General features: G+C 42.8%; 1 protein-coding gene across 2 annotated transcripts in view; it reads left to right on the forward strand.

The window, feature by feature from the left end:
- Positions 1-297: 297 nt before the first annotated feature.
- Positions 298-16,958, forward strand: part of LOC133535373 (fidgetin-like) — a 41,250-nt gene continuing 24,589 nt past the window's right edge. For both annotated transcript variants that reach the window (XM_061875158.1, XM_061875159.1), the window contains exons 1-2: positions 298-457; positions 859-1,061. In XM_061875158.1, the coding sequence (XP_061731142.1) occupies positions 1,037-1,061 (25 nt within the window). In that variant the 5' untranslated portion in view covers positions 298-457; positions 859-1,036. The remainder of the gene's footprint in view (positions 458-858; positions 1,062-16,958) is intronic.

Below are 16,958 nucleotides of genomic sequence, written 5' to 3' on the forward strand. Positions count from 1 at the left end.
GAGGAGAAAATTCACAATTTTTCAGTGGCGTGTGTCTTGCATCTACGCTCATTTATCAAACTGTCCCAAATGATAACACACACACACACACACACACACACGCACATGGATGCACACACACATTCAAGCATGCATGCACCGCAGGGGGAAGCTTGCTCCACTGACATGGCATGATTGGTCACTTCCCCCCCACCTCTCTCTCTCTTCCTGCTGAAATAGTTTTAACAAAAGGGGGGAGGGTTTGTGCAATTGGGGGAGGGGATGTATGTGGTGCTCTGTTGTCACTAGGAGAGGGAGGGAGCTGCCGGGCGATCAAGGGAGTGGAGGAGAGAAAGATATGGTCCCACAAGAGAGTCCAAGCCACATACACACAATTTACACACACATTCGTTCTCTCCCTCTCTCGGTTTTGTGGAATAGTGGATTAATTTTTCAAATCAAGCAGATGCATGATCAGGTCAGTAAAGCTTTGGCTGTTCATGTGGTATGTCGTGTATGTGTTCTGCTTGGCATGCCTGGCATTCTCACCAGCTTGTCCTGTATAGGTGATTTCAGGGGAAGAGAATGGGTCCTCAAGGATGGCTCCTAAAAGTCATGATTTTTTAGACATTCTTTCACGTGTTCGCTCTTGCAAATTGTTCTTCCCCCTCATCTGTTTGATTTGAGAGCTTTGCAGTGCTTGCGAGCTTTAGCGGACTCAAACTTGTCCGTTTCCGTATACCATTCAAACTATTTTGAATACACAGGATAAGGAGGTCTGTTTCTATTTGTTGACCAGTTAAACTTTGACCATGGGTAGGAATTGACGAGCCGATCTTTTAAAGTGTCTGACGCCTCTGACATGTGTGCGTTCCTCAGGTGTCCCAGCTGCCTTAAGGTGTGACATGAACCATGGAAGGGTGCAGAGGTCCGCTTACTAGCTCACCTCGCAGCCGCCTGACTAGCCGGAGCCCAGGGGGATCCAGCAGAATGCAGCTGGGCTCTCACTAGCACCGAGTGGACCCTGTCCTTTCGCACGTGGGGCCAGGGCTGCAGAATGCTCAGTCCTGTCACCCCTTACAGTAAGTCTGCATGGATATCAAGCACTGGAATAGAATATAATGGACTTTATTGTCATTATATTTGCATATAACGAGATTAAAGACTCCAACTTAAGTAGTGGGAACAAATATGGGATGAAATAAATAACACAAGAGGTAATAAAGGAAAAAACTAACAATTGAAATAAACAGACTACTATCCAATGAAAATAATAAGCAATCCTGTGTAATATACAAAACACTATAGAAATACAAAATACTGTACAATATACAGAACAAGACAAGAGTACCGAAGTAAGAAATAACAATCAGTGTCGGACGTATTGCACTCGAAGGGTAGTATTGCACAGTAGGCTATTAGGGCATGATATTGTATAGGAGTGAATTATTATTATTATTATTATAAGTTAGAGTTCATAATGGTGACAGCTTTGGGAGAGAAGCTGTCTCTGAGCCTGTTTGTAGTATCTAGTACCTCAGTCCGTGGCAGCAGAGGGCAACAAGTCCGGGGAAGTCCTGTAGCGAGGACAGACGTGCTCATGGATTTTACAGCTGAGTCTCCAGGCTTTGTATTGAGGAATTTCACAGAACTTGTGCAGCCTCCGTGTGACTATAGCGCGAGTTTGTTTAGACGCTCCTTCAAGATAATACCCTTGTCTGTCCTCTCATGCATTCACAACTTGGCAAAAACAAACAATTCATATTGCTTAAACTATTCACTAGTGTATTACAAACTCAATTTATACAGTAGTACCTCAGTTTTTGTTAGTAATAGTTCCAAAAGGCCTGACAAAGACCTAATGGTGCAAAACCCAAGGCACATTTCCCCCATAATAAATGGTATCAGATAAAATAATATTATAAATCCATTGATTTTGTTAACAAACGTCCAAAAAGAGAGAATATAGAGAATCAATATACAGTAGTTTCACATTCAGAAAACAATGTGAAACACAAATAAATGAGGATTTAAATGGATTAGTGAATACTGTTGTTGGCAAAGACTGCGATGAACGGAGAGGGAGGGAGAGTGAATGCCACCGTTGTACTTTGCTTCTAGTTCATTCTTGAATTAAATAGTGTTGCTTGTCTTCTTTATAAAAAGTGCTGACATTTGAAAATTTCTTTGCCCCTATGGTGACTTATTTTGAGACCATACTCAATAACAAAAGCATAATGAGTTTGTTACCTGTAATGTTTGCTGTACAATAACCGTGACGGAATACGTAAACTGGGACCAAATTTGGGTGGAAATGTACATTTGGCAGAACATGAACACGTATGATGCATAAACTAATGATAAAGAACAAAAGAGGCAGCCTGTGCATTCATTATAATCAATAGCTTACATCAGGTTACCCAATAATAAATAATAAATACGTTTGCAAAAACCTGGTGTAGGTGAACCATTCTTTCCTCAACGTGTGTTTCTTGTAGGGCCCAATGTCAAATCAGATGCATTTTAGTAGTGCAAAAACACACCAGAATGCAGCACTCCCAAATAATTGTGATAACCAGAAGAGGCTACTCCCCAGCCTGATGAATATGCTTCTATTGATTGACTGTGTATTGATTAGGGCTAGCTTTAACAGGATTACGCCGCCAACCTGATTGGAATAATGCTACCTGGATTTATTTGTGCATTTTTGTGAAGGAAAATAAAAATAAAAGGAGTGGGGTATCTTCAGGGAATGTAGGGTCTTATTTTAGGCCAGACCCAAGTCGTGGTAGCATGCATTTGTCACATTCCTCTCTCCGAAAAAGTCTCTCAGCTTCTTGTTAGATTTCTGATCCTTTATTTTTAACACTGCGGCTATTTTAATTGCTTCTTTGTCGCATGCACGAGCGAGTCCAAATATTATTCTCATTACCGGCTGGGTTGACATCAACAGTCTGATGTTAGCCCGTTTTAGTGGCCGGTTACCAGGGTGAAGCGATTGTGTGAATGTAAACTGGATCGTTAGTAAGCTGGTGTCAACAGCCTCTCATTAGTCCTGCACAGAAGCACCCATTAACATGCCCTTAGCCTCCACACACACACACACACACACACACACACACACACACACACACACACACACACACACACACACACACGCACACACACACACACACGCACACAAATTAGGCTTCTATCATAATTAAAGCACGGAATTGTAGACCTCATTAGGTGTTTTGGCGAAAACGTGCGCTGGTGGAAGGAGGGAAAAGAGCAAAGTGAAGGGCAGATGGAGAGGACGTGAGGAGGGACTGGTCAGCTGCAGCCTGATATATGAGTGGACACAATAAGCAAAAGGGGGCTAGGCCAGCCTCTGCCACATGTGTGTGTGAGAGCTGAAGGACTGGGGGGAGGGGAAGACTGACCACACAGGCTCGGACACAGTCGTCTTTTACAATACTGCAAAGAGAAGGAGCCAAAGTAGAAAACAGAAGGGTCATGCATGTTTGAATGAGCCTCTTTATGCTTCTTTGAATTGTGATGTCGTCTCAAATGGAAGCCATGAGAGAGGCATTGTGTAAATCCTGCAATGATATAATAAAGTGGACTGTGTGCTGTGCAGGCTTGCAGCAAAACAAAGTAGGAGGAAAGTTTTTCCTCCCCAAAACTGCTCCTTTTCTTTGCTGCATGTTGGACTCTGCTCACTGCTTACATAACAATGCAGCACCCTTTCAAGGAGATAAGGCTGCAGCCAGCAGTGACGGGAATGCTCCATATCCCGTCGACATGTTTAACACGTGTCCACACTGCAGCGTCAACTGTTAACCGGCAGAAATGAGCCAGTAATGTGCATACAGCTGACGCGGTCATTCATCACCAGCGCTGTGAGCAAGTACAGTGGTAAGAGTGGACAGTACATGCGCGCCGTATGGACAGGGAGAAAGGATATGCGCTGTGTAAATAGATCGCAGGTTAGATTCCTGACATTCCAGCAGGCTGACTCATCTGAAAGATGACCAGGAGCATGTTTGCCAGTTGAACGCTGCACTGAAAGACACACTTTAACCAGTTCGGATTGTCTGTCTGTGTTCCTGCTGGAAATGGAAGACTTTGTTTATTGGGAGTGGAGCACAAGCAACAACAGGCAGTGTGTGTGCGAGCGTGTGTTTTTCCCTTCCACAGCCACTTCTGATACTTCACAACCCCCAAAAATCCCATTCCTACTAGGACCCTTCCCCCACATCTACTTTCATCTAATTGGCCCCTAATTACTCAAACTGACCATGCAGTGGACCACGAGTCGTGCAAACTCTGGCAAACATTCACGACTTGCATCATTTGTGTTCTTCTTCACTAAGGATAACATAGAGGGAGATAATATATCACATTACCTGATTTTGCATTGGTCCAGCTGCGTGCATCAATCCTGGACCATCTAATTATTGGATCAATCCCATTTAGGATTTATTTGCTGAACACGTAGCAACACAATTACTTTGATTGACGACTACTACGAGTTTAATAGTTTAAGAGACACTCTCCTGTTTGGAGTGACTTTGTTAACTTTTTCCGTCTCCTCCTGCCTTAAAGGGGAACATTATCACAATTTCAGAAGGGTTGAAACCCCAAAAAATCAGTTCCCAGTGGCTTATTTTATTTTTCGAAGTTTTTTTCAAAATTTTACCCATTAAGGAATATCCTGAAAAAAGGCTTTAAAGTGCCTGATTTTCGCTATCTGTAAATCCAGATTCAGACTCGGATTTCAGCGGCTTAAGCGATGCAACAGATTACGAATGTATTGAAACGGATGGTTGGAGTGTGGAGGCAGATAGCGAAAACGAAATTGAAGAACCAACTGAAGCAATTGAGAGAATAGCTATTGAAGTCATTCAGCGATTGCCTTCTAACCAACGAATGCATCTTTTGACCACGGGAGCAAATTCAATCCGTCAATTGGTAAGTGTTTGTTTGGCATTAAATGTGGGTGGAGGCAAAGGCTGGATGCAAATATAGCTACAAATGTACATACAGCTTGCCTAAATAGCATGTTAGCATCGATTAGCTGGCAGTCATGCTGTGACCAAATATGTCTGATTAGCACATAAGTTAATAACATCAACAAAACTCACCTTTGTGATTTCGTTGACTTTATCGTTGGAAATGAATCTGCTTTGAGTGTCGCTGAATATCCACACATTCTTGCCATTTCTGCCATGTTAGCATTGATTAGCATGCCGTGCTAATCAATGCAAACTCCACGTTAGACAACTTGAATCCGTCCCTAATCGTGTTGTTAAACCCTCCGACAACACACCGACGAGGCATGATGTCTCCAAGGTACGGAAAACAGTCGAAAAAACGGAAAATAACAGAGCTGATTTCACGGTGGAAGAGGGGTTAGTGCGTCTGCCTCACAATACGAAGGTCCTGCAGTCCTGGGTTCAAATCCAGGCTCGGGATCTTTCTGTGTGGAGTTTGCATGTTCTCCCCGTGAATGCGTTGGTTCCCTCCGGGTACTCCGGCTTCCTCCCACTTCCAAAGACATGCACCTGGGGATAGGTTGATTGGCAACACTAAATTGGCCCTAATGTGTGAATGTGAGTGTGAATGTTGTCTGTCTATCTGTATTGGCCCTGCGATGAGGTGGCGACTTGTCCAGGGTGTACCCCGCCTTCAGCCCGATTGTAGCTGAGATAGGCGCCAGCGCCCCCCGCGACCCCGAAAGGGAATAAGCGGTAGAGAATGGATGGATGGATGGATGATTTGACTTGTGCGTGTAATGTGTTTGAGAAAATGGTGGATGGCTTCCCATTGTAACGTCACGGGTGAAAGGTCATCGCTCCGACAGCGAACAATTAAAAGGTGTTCAAATCGCCAAATTCACCCATTTAGAGTTCGGAAATCTGTTAAAAAAACATATGGTCTTTTTTCTGCAACATCAAGGTATATATTGACGCTTACATAGGTCTGGTGATAATGTTCCCCTTTAACACCTCCCATAGTCTTACTTCTTTCTATCCCCGCCTGTGATGTCATCTCTTTCAATAAATAAATTACTTCTAAGACTTACACAATTTGATCTTTCACATGCAATGGAAATTGAATTAATCTGTTCTGGGGTCAAACAAAAACATTCATTAACAATGAGGTAATTTTTGTGAGTTGTTAACCCAGAAAAACTATAGCATATTTGGGGTAGAAACAAATAAAGAACACACCAAGTGAAGCTGGTTGCCAACAGTCATTTGAAAAATCAAATGAGCACCCATTGAAAAACAAAAGTATGCATCCCGTATATAGCCTAAAAGAAACACACGTCATCTCGCACTACTGAAAACTCAGAAATAGTCAGTAAAATGTTAATTTAATTTACAAATGGCAAGGCCCTTTTTATATATTATAGGGCAAATATATTCCCAGTCTTTCCTGCTCAATGAGAGAATATGGCATACAAGTCGCGGCGCATGCTGGTCAACACACACATACACAGCACTTGCAAGCAGAAACATTGTTAAGACAGAGAAGGGAGAATGGTCGTATTTTGGCTTTAAACCTAATGATAAAGGTGTAGCTATAAACACTGAAGCGTTGCTCTGCAAACGATGCTTTTAAACATAGCAAGCTGATAGCTACCAAGCGCCTATTATCTCTCCGTCATGGTTTAACTACTTTTAAATCACTAATCCTTGCCTCCATGGCGACAAATAAACTATGTTTCTTACAAATATCATCCCTGCAGGACGATGAATAGCTAAACATGTTTCGCTACATGCCATAGGATGATACAATAGTTCACCACTAACAGCAAGCGAGCCCTTATCAACGTAAACGAAAGGATGGGTCTACACAGATATTGATTGTAAAAATATCAAGTACAAGAGACATAGCTACAAAACCCAAAACCAGTGACTTGTCAGACCACAGAACACTTTTCCACCTTGCATCAGTCCATTTTAGATGAGCTCGCGCCTAGCGAAGCAGGCGGGTATTCTGGGTGTTGCTGACGAACGGCTGTGTTTTGCATAGTACAGTTTTAACTTGTACTCACAGATGTAGCAACAAACTTTAGTTACTGACAGTGGTGTACTGAAGTGTTCCTGGGCCAATGTGGTGATATCCTTTACATACTTATGTCGGTTTTTGATGTAGTAAAGCCTGAGAGATCGATGGTCACAGGCATTAAATGTTGGTTTTTAGCCTTGCCGCTTACATGCAATGATTTGTCCAGATTCTCTGAACCTTTTGATGATGTTACGGTCCCTAAAAGGGCTCTGGAACCAGTTCTCTCGAGAGGGACTGGACTCTCTTCCACTCTGGCGTTGCCGGCAGTGAGAGGCGACGGGCTGGAGTGGCAAATTCTCGTTGCCTCCCGGCTTAAAGCCTGCATGTTGGAGTTCAACCCAGTGGACGAGAGGGTAGCTTCCCTCCGCCTTCTTGTGGGGGGACGGGTCCTGACTGTTGTTTGTGCTTACGCACCAAACAGCAGTTCAGAGTACCCACCCTTTTTGGGTACACTCGAGGGAGTACTGGAAAGTGCTCCCCCGGGTGATTCCCTTGTCCTACTGGGGGACTTCAACGCTCATGTTGGTAGCGACAGTGAAACCTGGAGAGGCGTGATTGGGAAGAATGGCCGCCCGGATCTAAACCGGAGTGGTGTTTTGTTATTGGACTTTTGTGCTCGTCACGGATTGTCCATAACAAAAACCATGTTCAAACATAAGGGTGTCCATATGTGCACTTGGCACCAGGACACCCTAGGCCGCAGTTCCATGATCGACTTTGTAGTTGTGTCATCGGATTTGCGGCCTCATGTTTTGGACACTCGGGTGAAGAGAGGGGCGGAGCTTTCTACCGGTGGTGAGTTGGCTGGGATGGTGGGGGAGGATGCCGGACAGACCTGGCAGGCCCAAGCGCATTGTGAGGGTCTGCTGGGAACGTCTGGCAGAGTCTCCTGTCAGAGAGAGTTTCAACTCCCACCTCCGGAAGAACTTTGAACATGTCACAAGGGAGGTGCGGGACATTGAGTCTGAGTGGACCATGTTCCGTACCTCTATTGTCGAGGCGGCTGATTGGAGCTGTGGCCGCAAGGTTGTTGGTGCCTGTCGTGGCGGTAATCCCAGAACCCGTTGGTGGACACCAGCAGTGAGGGATGCCTTCAAGCTGAATATGGAGTCCTATCGGGTTATTTTGGCTCATAGGACTCCGGAGGCAATGGATGGGTACCGACGGGCCAAGCGGTGTGCAGCTTTAGCAGTCGTGGAGGCAAAAACTCGGACATGGGAAGAGTTCGAGGAAGCCATGGAAAACGACTTCCGGACGGCTTCGAAGCAATTCTGGACCACCATACGCCGCCTCAGGAAGGGGAAGCAGTGCACTACCAACACCGTGTATGGTGCGGATGGTGTTCTGCTGACTTCGACTGCAGATGTTGTGGATCGGTGGAGGGAATACTTCGAAGACCTCCTCAATCCCACCAACACGTCTTCCTTTGAGGAAGCGGTGCCTGGGGAATTCTGTGGTGGGTTCTCCTATTTCTGGGGCTGAGGTTGCTGAGGTAGTTAAAAAGCTCCTCGGCGGCAAGGCCCCGGGGTTAGATGAGATGAGAGTTCCTTAAGGCTCTGGATGCTGTGGGGTTGTCTTGGTTGACAAGACTCTGCAGCATTGCCTGGACATCGGGGGCGGTACCTCTGGATTGGCAGACCGGGGTGGTGGTCCCTCTCTTTAAGAAGGGGGACCGGAGGGTGTGTTCCAACTATCGTGGGATCACACTCCTCAGCCTTCCCGGTAAGGTGTATTCAGGTGTACTGGAGAGGAGGCTACGCCGGATAGTCGAACCTCGGATTCAGGAGGAACAGTGTGGTTTTCGTCCTGGTCGTGGAACTGTGGACCAGCTCTATACTCTCGGCAGGGTTCTTGAGGGTGCATGGGAGTTTGCCCAACCAGTCTACATGTGCTTTGTGCTCAGAGAGTATGGGGTACCGGACTGTCTTATTGTGGCGGTCCGCTCCCTGTATGATCAGTGTCAGAGCTTGGTCCGCATTGCTGGCAGTAAGTCAGACATGTTTCCAGTGAGGGTTGGACTCCCCCAAGGCTGTCCTTTGTCACCGATTCTGTTCATAACTTTTATGGACAGAATTTCTAGGCGCAGTCAAGGCGTTGAGGGGTTCCGATTTGGTGGCCGCGGGATTAGGTCTCTGCTTTTTGCAGATGGCGTGGTCCTGATGGCTTCATCTGGCCGGGATCTTCAGCTCTCGCTGGATTGGTTCGCAGCCGAGTGTGAAGCGACCGGAATGAGAATCAGCCTCTCCAAGTCCGAGTCCATGGTTCTCGCCCGGAAAAGGGTGGAGTGCCATCTCCGGGTTGGGGAGGAGACCCTGCCCCAAGTGGAGGAGTTCAAGTACCTAGGAGTCTTGTTCACGAGTGAGGGAAGAGTGGATCGTGAGATCGACAGGCGGATCGGTGCGGGGTCTTCCGTAATGCGGACGTTGTACCGATCCGTTGTGGTGAAGAAGGAGTTGAGCCGGAAGGCAAAGCTCTCAATTTACCGGTCGATCTACGTTCCCATCCTCACCTATGGTCATGAGCTTTGGGTCATGACCGAAAGGATAAGATCACGGGTACAAGCGGCCGAAATGAGTTTCCTCCGCCGGGTGGCGGGGCTCTCCCTTAGAGATGAACTCAAAGTACAGCCGCTGCTCCTTCACATCGAGAGGAGCCAGATGACGTGGCTCTGGCATCTGGTCAGGATGCCACCCGAACGCCTCCCTAGGGAGGTGTTTGGGGCACGTCCAACCGGTAGGAGGCCACGGGGAAGACTCAGGACACGTTGGGAAGACTATGTCTCTCGGCTGGCCTGGGAAGGCCTCGGGATCCCCCGGGAAGAGCTGGACAAAGTGGCTGGGGAGAGGGAAGTCTGGGCTTCCCTGCTTAGGCTGCTGGCCCCGCGACCCGACCTCGGATAAGCGGAAGATGATGGATGGATGGATGGATGGACGTCAAGATTTTTTTATCATCACACAATGTGTTTTCCTTAGTGAAGAAGAACACAAATGAAGCAAATCATGAATTTGTACGAGCTTGCATTGTTAAAGGTGAAATTTTGGCGGGAATTTTGCCTATCGTTCACAATCATTATGACGATCATTATGAAGATGGATGTTATATATTTTTTGCATTTTAAATATTAAATAAATTAAATCTAAAGTCTGCTTACAATGGAGCCCATGGGAGCCGTGCAATTCCTCCTACAAAGCCCTTAAAAAAACATCCAAACACCTCCATTAGGGTTTTATACATTGTGATATAAGTTTATTCGTAATTTAGTAACATGCACATTTATTTATCGATTTTCTGTTATTTTATTGAATCCTGTCCAGCCACTCAGGCACATCATATTGTTGATGTAGATGCACATATTTGCTGTACAGATTTACTTTGCAATAGACAAGTGCGGGATACTTCTCTTGTTGCCTTATTTGTATTTGGCTTTAATAAATTGATTTATATTAATGTTTGGCGCAGCCGGACCAGAGGAGGAGGAAATAGAAAGAGGGGGAAAAAAAAGACAGAGGGAGAAATTGCAGGGACAAGAGCGGGAAAAGATAGAGACACAACAACAACAACAAATTTGATACGAAAAGTGATAGCAAAGAACCAGTTAGTGAAGTAAATAACACACAAATGACAATGAACATTATTGCACTACAAATGGAGCAATAAAAATACCAATAGCAACAGCACTATTGATAATTAGTAAAAATAATAACCTCAAAAATACGATTGTTTCAAATGCAACAACACATATGTGATGATAACTTGAATTACAAACAAACACAGATGAATGGAGGGGTAGAAAGAGAAGAACTCTGTATTAACCTTGTAGATTGTTATAGTAACAATAGATTAACCGTTGTCAGTGTTCCGTGTTTTACCCAGTTTACCTTGGAGGAACAACGTTAACATATGTTTTAATGAAACGTGATTATATGACTGTGTGTGTGCATTCGTGCTTGTATATGTACAGTATGTGTACACGTATGTTTGTACAGTGAATGTGCATATGGATGTAAGTACCGTGTGTGTGTATGTATGTACTGTATTTGTGTAGGTATGTGGGAGCGTATGTACCTATGTATCTGGGTAAGTACCAATGTGTGCGGGTATGTATGCATGAATAAATGCACCTATATACTGTATGTATATATGTATGAACAATTTTGAGTTTGTAGTATGTATTTGTATTCGTATGTATAATAAATATGTAAAGGGGCACATTTTTAATAACATTTAATATTTACATATTTTGCTCATTTAGGCATTCATTCAAAACGCTGTCATTAGGATGCTGACTGCTAGGATGTTCATATATTCCCATTTTCGTGAAGAATGTACATATATAGATATAGATATGCATAGATATTGATTCAAGATGTACCATTATATCAGTGGTTCTCAAATGAGGGTACGCGTACCCCTGGGGGTACTTGAAGGTATGCCAAGGGGTGCGTGACATTTTTCAAAAATATTCTAAAAATAGCAACAATCCAAAAATCCTTTATAAATATATTTATTGAACAATACTTCAACAAAATATGAATGTAAGTTCATAAACTGTGAACAGAAATGCAACAATGCAATATTCAGTGTTGACAGCTAGATTTTTTGTGGACATGTTCCATAAATATTGATGTTAAAAATTTCTTTTTTCGTGAAGAAATGTTTAGAATTAAGTTCAGGAATCCAGATGGATCTCTATTACAATCCCCAAAGAGGGCAGTTTATGTTGATGATTACTTCTATGTGTAGAAATCTTTATTTATAATTGAATCAATAGTTTATTTTTCAACAAGTTTTTAGTTATTTTTATATATTTTTTTCCAAATAGTTCAAGAGTGACCACTACAAATTAGCAATATTTTTCACTGTTGTACAATTTAATAAATCAGAAACTGATGACATAGTGCCTTATTTTACTTCTTTATCTCTTTTTTGCAAGCAAAAATGCATTGCTCTAATTAAGGGGTATTTGAATTAAAAAAATGTTCACAGGGGGTACATCACTGAAAAAAGGTTGAGAACCACTGCACTATATGAGTCAAATCGTGGGGTTTTCAAAGAGTCCCACCACAGTAACTGCTGTAAACATTAAGTTATTAAATCATCATGCGATTTTTGCGGCATGGCAACCTCTCTTTAAATTACCTAATACAGTTAACTTTTTTCATTTTGTTACAGTCAAGCCTCATTCCTAAATGGATTCATTTAATTTATTTTCCTCAAAATGTTAAACCCAACACATTATTAAAATAACAAACTAAGTTATGGGGAAATGTTTGCAAATTTATTAAAACTGATCCAAGTAATCTCACAAAGGTAAGCATCCAAAAACTTTGCCCAACCCTTTGTTGATGCACCCGATCTTACATTCCAGTGTTATTGCAAAGGCCTTATGTACATGTAACTTTTTAGTTTTGTTATATGTAGACATTTTCCACAAAACAATTGTCTTCACAATAGTCATTATGGGGTTTGTGTTTAGAATTTTGAGGGGAAACTATGAATTTACCCATTTTGGAATAAAGCTGTAATACAAAAAAAATATGGAAAAAGTTAAGCGCTTAATGTTTTACGACGTCAAAATGATTGCTGGGAAACAAATTTTGTACTGTTATATTCAAGAACAGCCGTAAGTCCTTCTTGAATCACTGGCAAAAAGTTTAATAAAACAAGAAAACAATTAATATATGCTTTAGTTGTCAAACTATTTGCAGCAAGTGCTCCATCCTTGCGCCTAAAGATGTGTGACGAGCCCCAAACTGGCAGTACGACAGTATGATGATCACACTGATTAAGGGAAGCTGTCACAGTACCAAGCCGGCTTAGTTCTCATCTTTGTCTGCTGCTAAGCCAAGCGTGGCCAAGAATGGAGGGCTCTCCACAAGTTCCAAGCCAACACCAGTTGCTAGATTAGGGCCGGGGCTCCCTCGCTCATCCCTCCTAATTCCTGGGCCAACCTCCCGCTAACTCCCCCCACAACACACACACACACACACACACACACACACACACACACACACACTCACACACTAATACCCTCGCTCTAACACAGATGTCTGACGCTACAGCCCACATGAACACTTTGCATCACAAAAAATACACAGAAATATATTTAACTTGAACTGGAAAATTTGTGCCTCAATGATTCACTGGGCTGTGCATTGTTACACAAACCCCGTTTCCATATAAGTTGGGAAATTGTGTTCAATGTAAATATGAAAGGAATACATCCATCCATCCATTTTCTACCGCTTATTCCCTTTTGGGGTCGCGGGGGGCGCTGGCGCCTATCTCAGCTACAATCGGGCGGAAGGCGGGGTACACCCTGGACAAGTCGCCACCTCATCGCAGGGCCAACACAGATAGACAGACAACATTCACACTCACATTCACACACTAGGGCCAATTTAGTGTTGCCAATCAACCTATCCCCAGGTGCATGTTTTTGGAAGTGGGAGGAAGCTTGAGTACCCGGAGGGAACCCACGCATTCACGGGGAGAACATGCAAACTCCACACAGAAAGATCCCGAGCCTGGATTTGAACCCAGGACTGCAGGAACTTCGTATTGTGAGGCAGACGCACTAACCCCTCTGCCACCGTGAAGCCCGAACGGAATACAATGATTTGCAAATCCTTTTCATCCCATATTCAGTTGAATGCATTACAAAGACAAGATATATTTTTTTTGCCAATAATAATTAACTTAGAATTTCATGGCTGCAACACGTGCCAAAGTAGTTAGGAAAGGGCATGTTCACCACTGTGTTACATCACAGTGGTGAACATGCCCTGTTCACCACTCAATAAACGTTTGGGAACTGAGGAAACTAATTGCTGAAGCTTTGAAACAACACTCAATAAACGTTTGGGAACTGAGGAAACTAATTGTTGAAGCTTTGAAAGTGGAATTCTTCTCCCTTCTTGTTTTATGGAGAGCTTCAGTCATTCAACAGTCCGGGATCTCCGCTGTCGTATTTTACGCTTCATAATGTGCCACATATTTTCGATGGGAGACAGGTCTGGACTGCAGACCGGCCAGGAAAGTACCCGCACTCTTTTTTTTACAAAGCCACGCTGTTGTAACACGTGCTGAATGTGGTTTGGCATTGTCTTGCTGAAATAAGCAGGGGCGTCCATGAAAAAGACGGCGCTTAGATGGCAGGATATGTTGTTCCAAAACCTGTATGTACCTTTCAGCATTAATGGTGCCTTCCCAGATGTGTAAGTTACCCATGCCTTGGGCACTAATGCACCCCCATATCATCACAGATGCTGGCTTTTGAACTTTGCGTCGATAACAGTCTGGATGGTTCGCTTCCCCTTTGGTCCGGATGACACAATGTCAAATATTTCCCCCAAAAATTTTAAATGTGAACTCATCAGACCACAGAACACTTTTCCGCTTTGCATCAGTCCATCTTAGATGATCTCGGGCCCAGAGAAGCGTGTGGTGTTTCTGGATGCTGTTGATAAATGGCTTTTGCTTTGCATAGTAGAGCTTTAACTTGCACTTACAGATGCAGTTACAAACTGTATTTAGTGGTTTTCTGAAGTGTTACTGAGCCCATGTGGTGATATCCTTTAGAGATTGATGTCGGTTTTTGATACAGTGCCATCTGAGGGATCGAAGGTCACGGTCATTCTATGTTGGTTTCCGGCCATGCCGCTTACGTGGAGTGATTTCTCTAGATTCTCTGAACCTTTTGATGATATTATGGACCGTAGATGTTGAAATCCCTAAGTTTCTTCCAATTGCCCTTTGAGAAATGTTGTTCTTAAACTGTTTGACTATTTGCTCACGCAGTTGTGGACAAAGGGGTGTACCTTGCCCTATCCTTTCTTGTGAAAGACTGAGCATTTTTTGGGAAGCTGTTTTTTGTACCCAATCATGCCACCTACTTGTTCCCAATTAGCCTGCACACCTGTGGGATTTTCCAAATAAGTGTTTGATGAGCATTCCTCAACTTTATCTATTGCCACCTTTCCCAACTTCTCTGTCACGTGTAGCTGGCATCAAATTCTAAAGTTAATGATTATTTGCACACAAAAAAATGTTTATCAGTTTGAACATCAAATATGTTGTCTTTCTAACATATTCAACTGAATATGGGTTGAAAATGATTTGCAAATCATTTTATTCAGTTTATGTTTACATCTAACACAATTTCCCAACTCATATGGAAACAAGGTTTGTACTAATGCCTGCCTTTCACAACCCCAAACCTCACTGTGACCCACCAGCGTTTGACAAGTATTACTGTTAATTGCTGAGGTTTTGCGGAATTTAGTTTTCTTTTTTTTTATTTAAGTGTATTTAAATTAGTAGTTGTGCACAGTCATGGTGATTTTGACTTAAAGGGAGTTTTAATTTTGCTATCGTTAAACTGGTAAAAAAATGTTTTGGATTTTAATGCATAGTCCAAGTCTAAGTTACTCCCACTCCTTACATGTTTTCTTAGTAGGGGTGCAACGGTATGCCATAATTACGGTTCCGGGCGTAGCTTGGTCGTGAGGTCACAGTTTATTTAATTTTCGGAACAGTAAAAGGGTCGCATTATGATTTTTTTTTCTAAATTTGGTCAATCTTTCTCATAGATTTGGTTTTACAGACCTTCCACTACTCGCATTCTGTCACTTAAGAATGCGTCGTTTTGTGGGCAGTCTTATGTATGTGCGGAAGTCTTCCTTCAGGCCAAGCCCCCTTTAACTATGTTTTCTCCCCGTCAGCAATGTTGTAGTTTTTAGCGCATCCATATAAAGTCTACTGAAAGATATAAATTAGAACTATACGTTATTTTTATTTGGAATGGCAACAGCGGAGAATTTTAGCATGCATGTGCATGTATGAGCCAGTCTGCCCCACAACCAGAGAGTAGAAAAAGAAAGAACTTAAAGACTACAACTTTGGACTACCACTGAATGGAAAATGATGTACTCACGCAAAGCTCTTCAGGTAAACCTCTATCTACCTTATATGGAGATGTCCGTTGAGGTAACAAAGGGAAAACACATCACAAAAGTCTCAAATTGTCCTAAGAGTTTTATGAATACTGTATTTCAGCCAGGCATTCATAGAAAAGATATACATTTTTGGGAGTTGTTGGATCCCAAATACATAAAAACAGGTGCCAACAGGTAAGAAAAGGTGGTTTTGCATAATATTACCCCTTTAAGGAACACAATGTAAAACTCTGTACTTTGATTAATTTTGGCAATGAACACACCATTCCAGGTCAATATACGGTATTATAAGCTATATAAAAGGTGTGTTGTAGGTCAGTGGTCCCCAACCTTTTTGTATCCGCGGACCGGTCAACGCTTAATAATTTGTCCCGCGGCCCGGGGGGCAGGAGGGGCGGGGGTGTCCTTTTTTTTATGTATTTATTTTTTCTTCTTTGTCATGAAAAAGGGACGTTTTTGTCATGAAAAAGGGAGGTTTTTGTGGTTGGTGCACTAATTGTAAGTGTATATTGTGTTTTTATGTCGATTTAATAAAAAAAAAAAAATATATATATATATATATATATATATATATATATATATATATTTTTTTTTTAATAAAACATTCTTCTGCGGCCCGGTGGTTGGGGACCACTGTTGTAGGTGACAAAGTCATTTAGTGTCATATCTAGTTTTAGGATAAACTGTGGGACAATAAACACAAGCTGGGAATTGACCCGGGTTTACAGTGTTTCTTTTTAGGAAAGTGCAACAGTAAAATTTTAAACAGTGTGAACTATTATCTTGTTGTTTTGTATATAAACGTTCCCGATTGGTTGAAGTGCAGAAAAAACAGTTGCAGCTTGTAACCCTGTTCACCATCTCTACTGAACAATGGTGTTCAAAACAGGAGACATTGACGACTGAAGATGATTTCAAGTTCTGGATTCTGTTTGGCACTTTTGCTGATCATGACTGCCG

Source organism: Nerophis ophidion, linkage group LG16 (assembly GCF_033978795.1).
Source record: "Nerophis ophidion isolate RoL-2023_Sa linkage group LG16, RoL_Noph_v1.0, whole genome shotgun sequence".
Classification (NCBI taxonomy): Eukaryota; Metazoa; Chordata; class Actinopteri; order Syngnathiformes; family Syngnathidae; genus Nerophis; species Nerophis ophidion.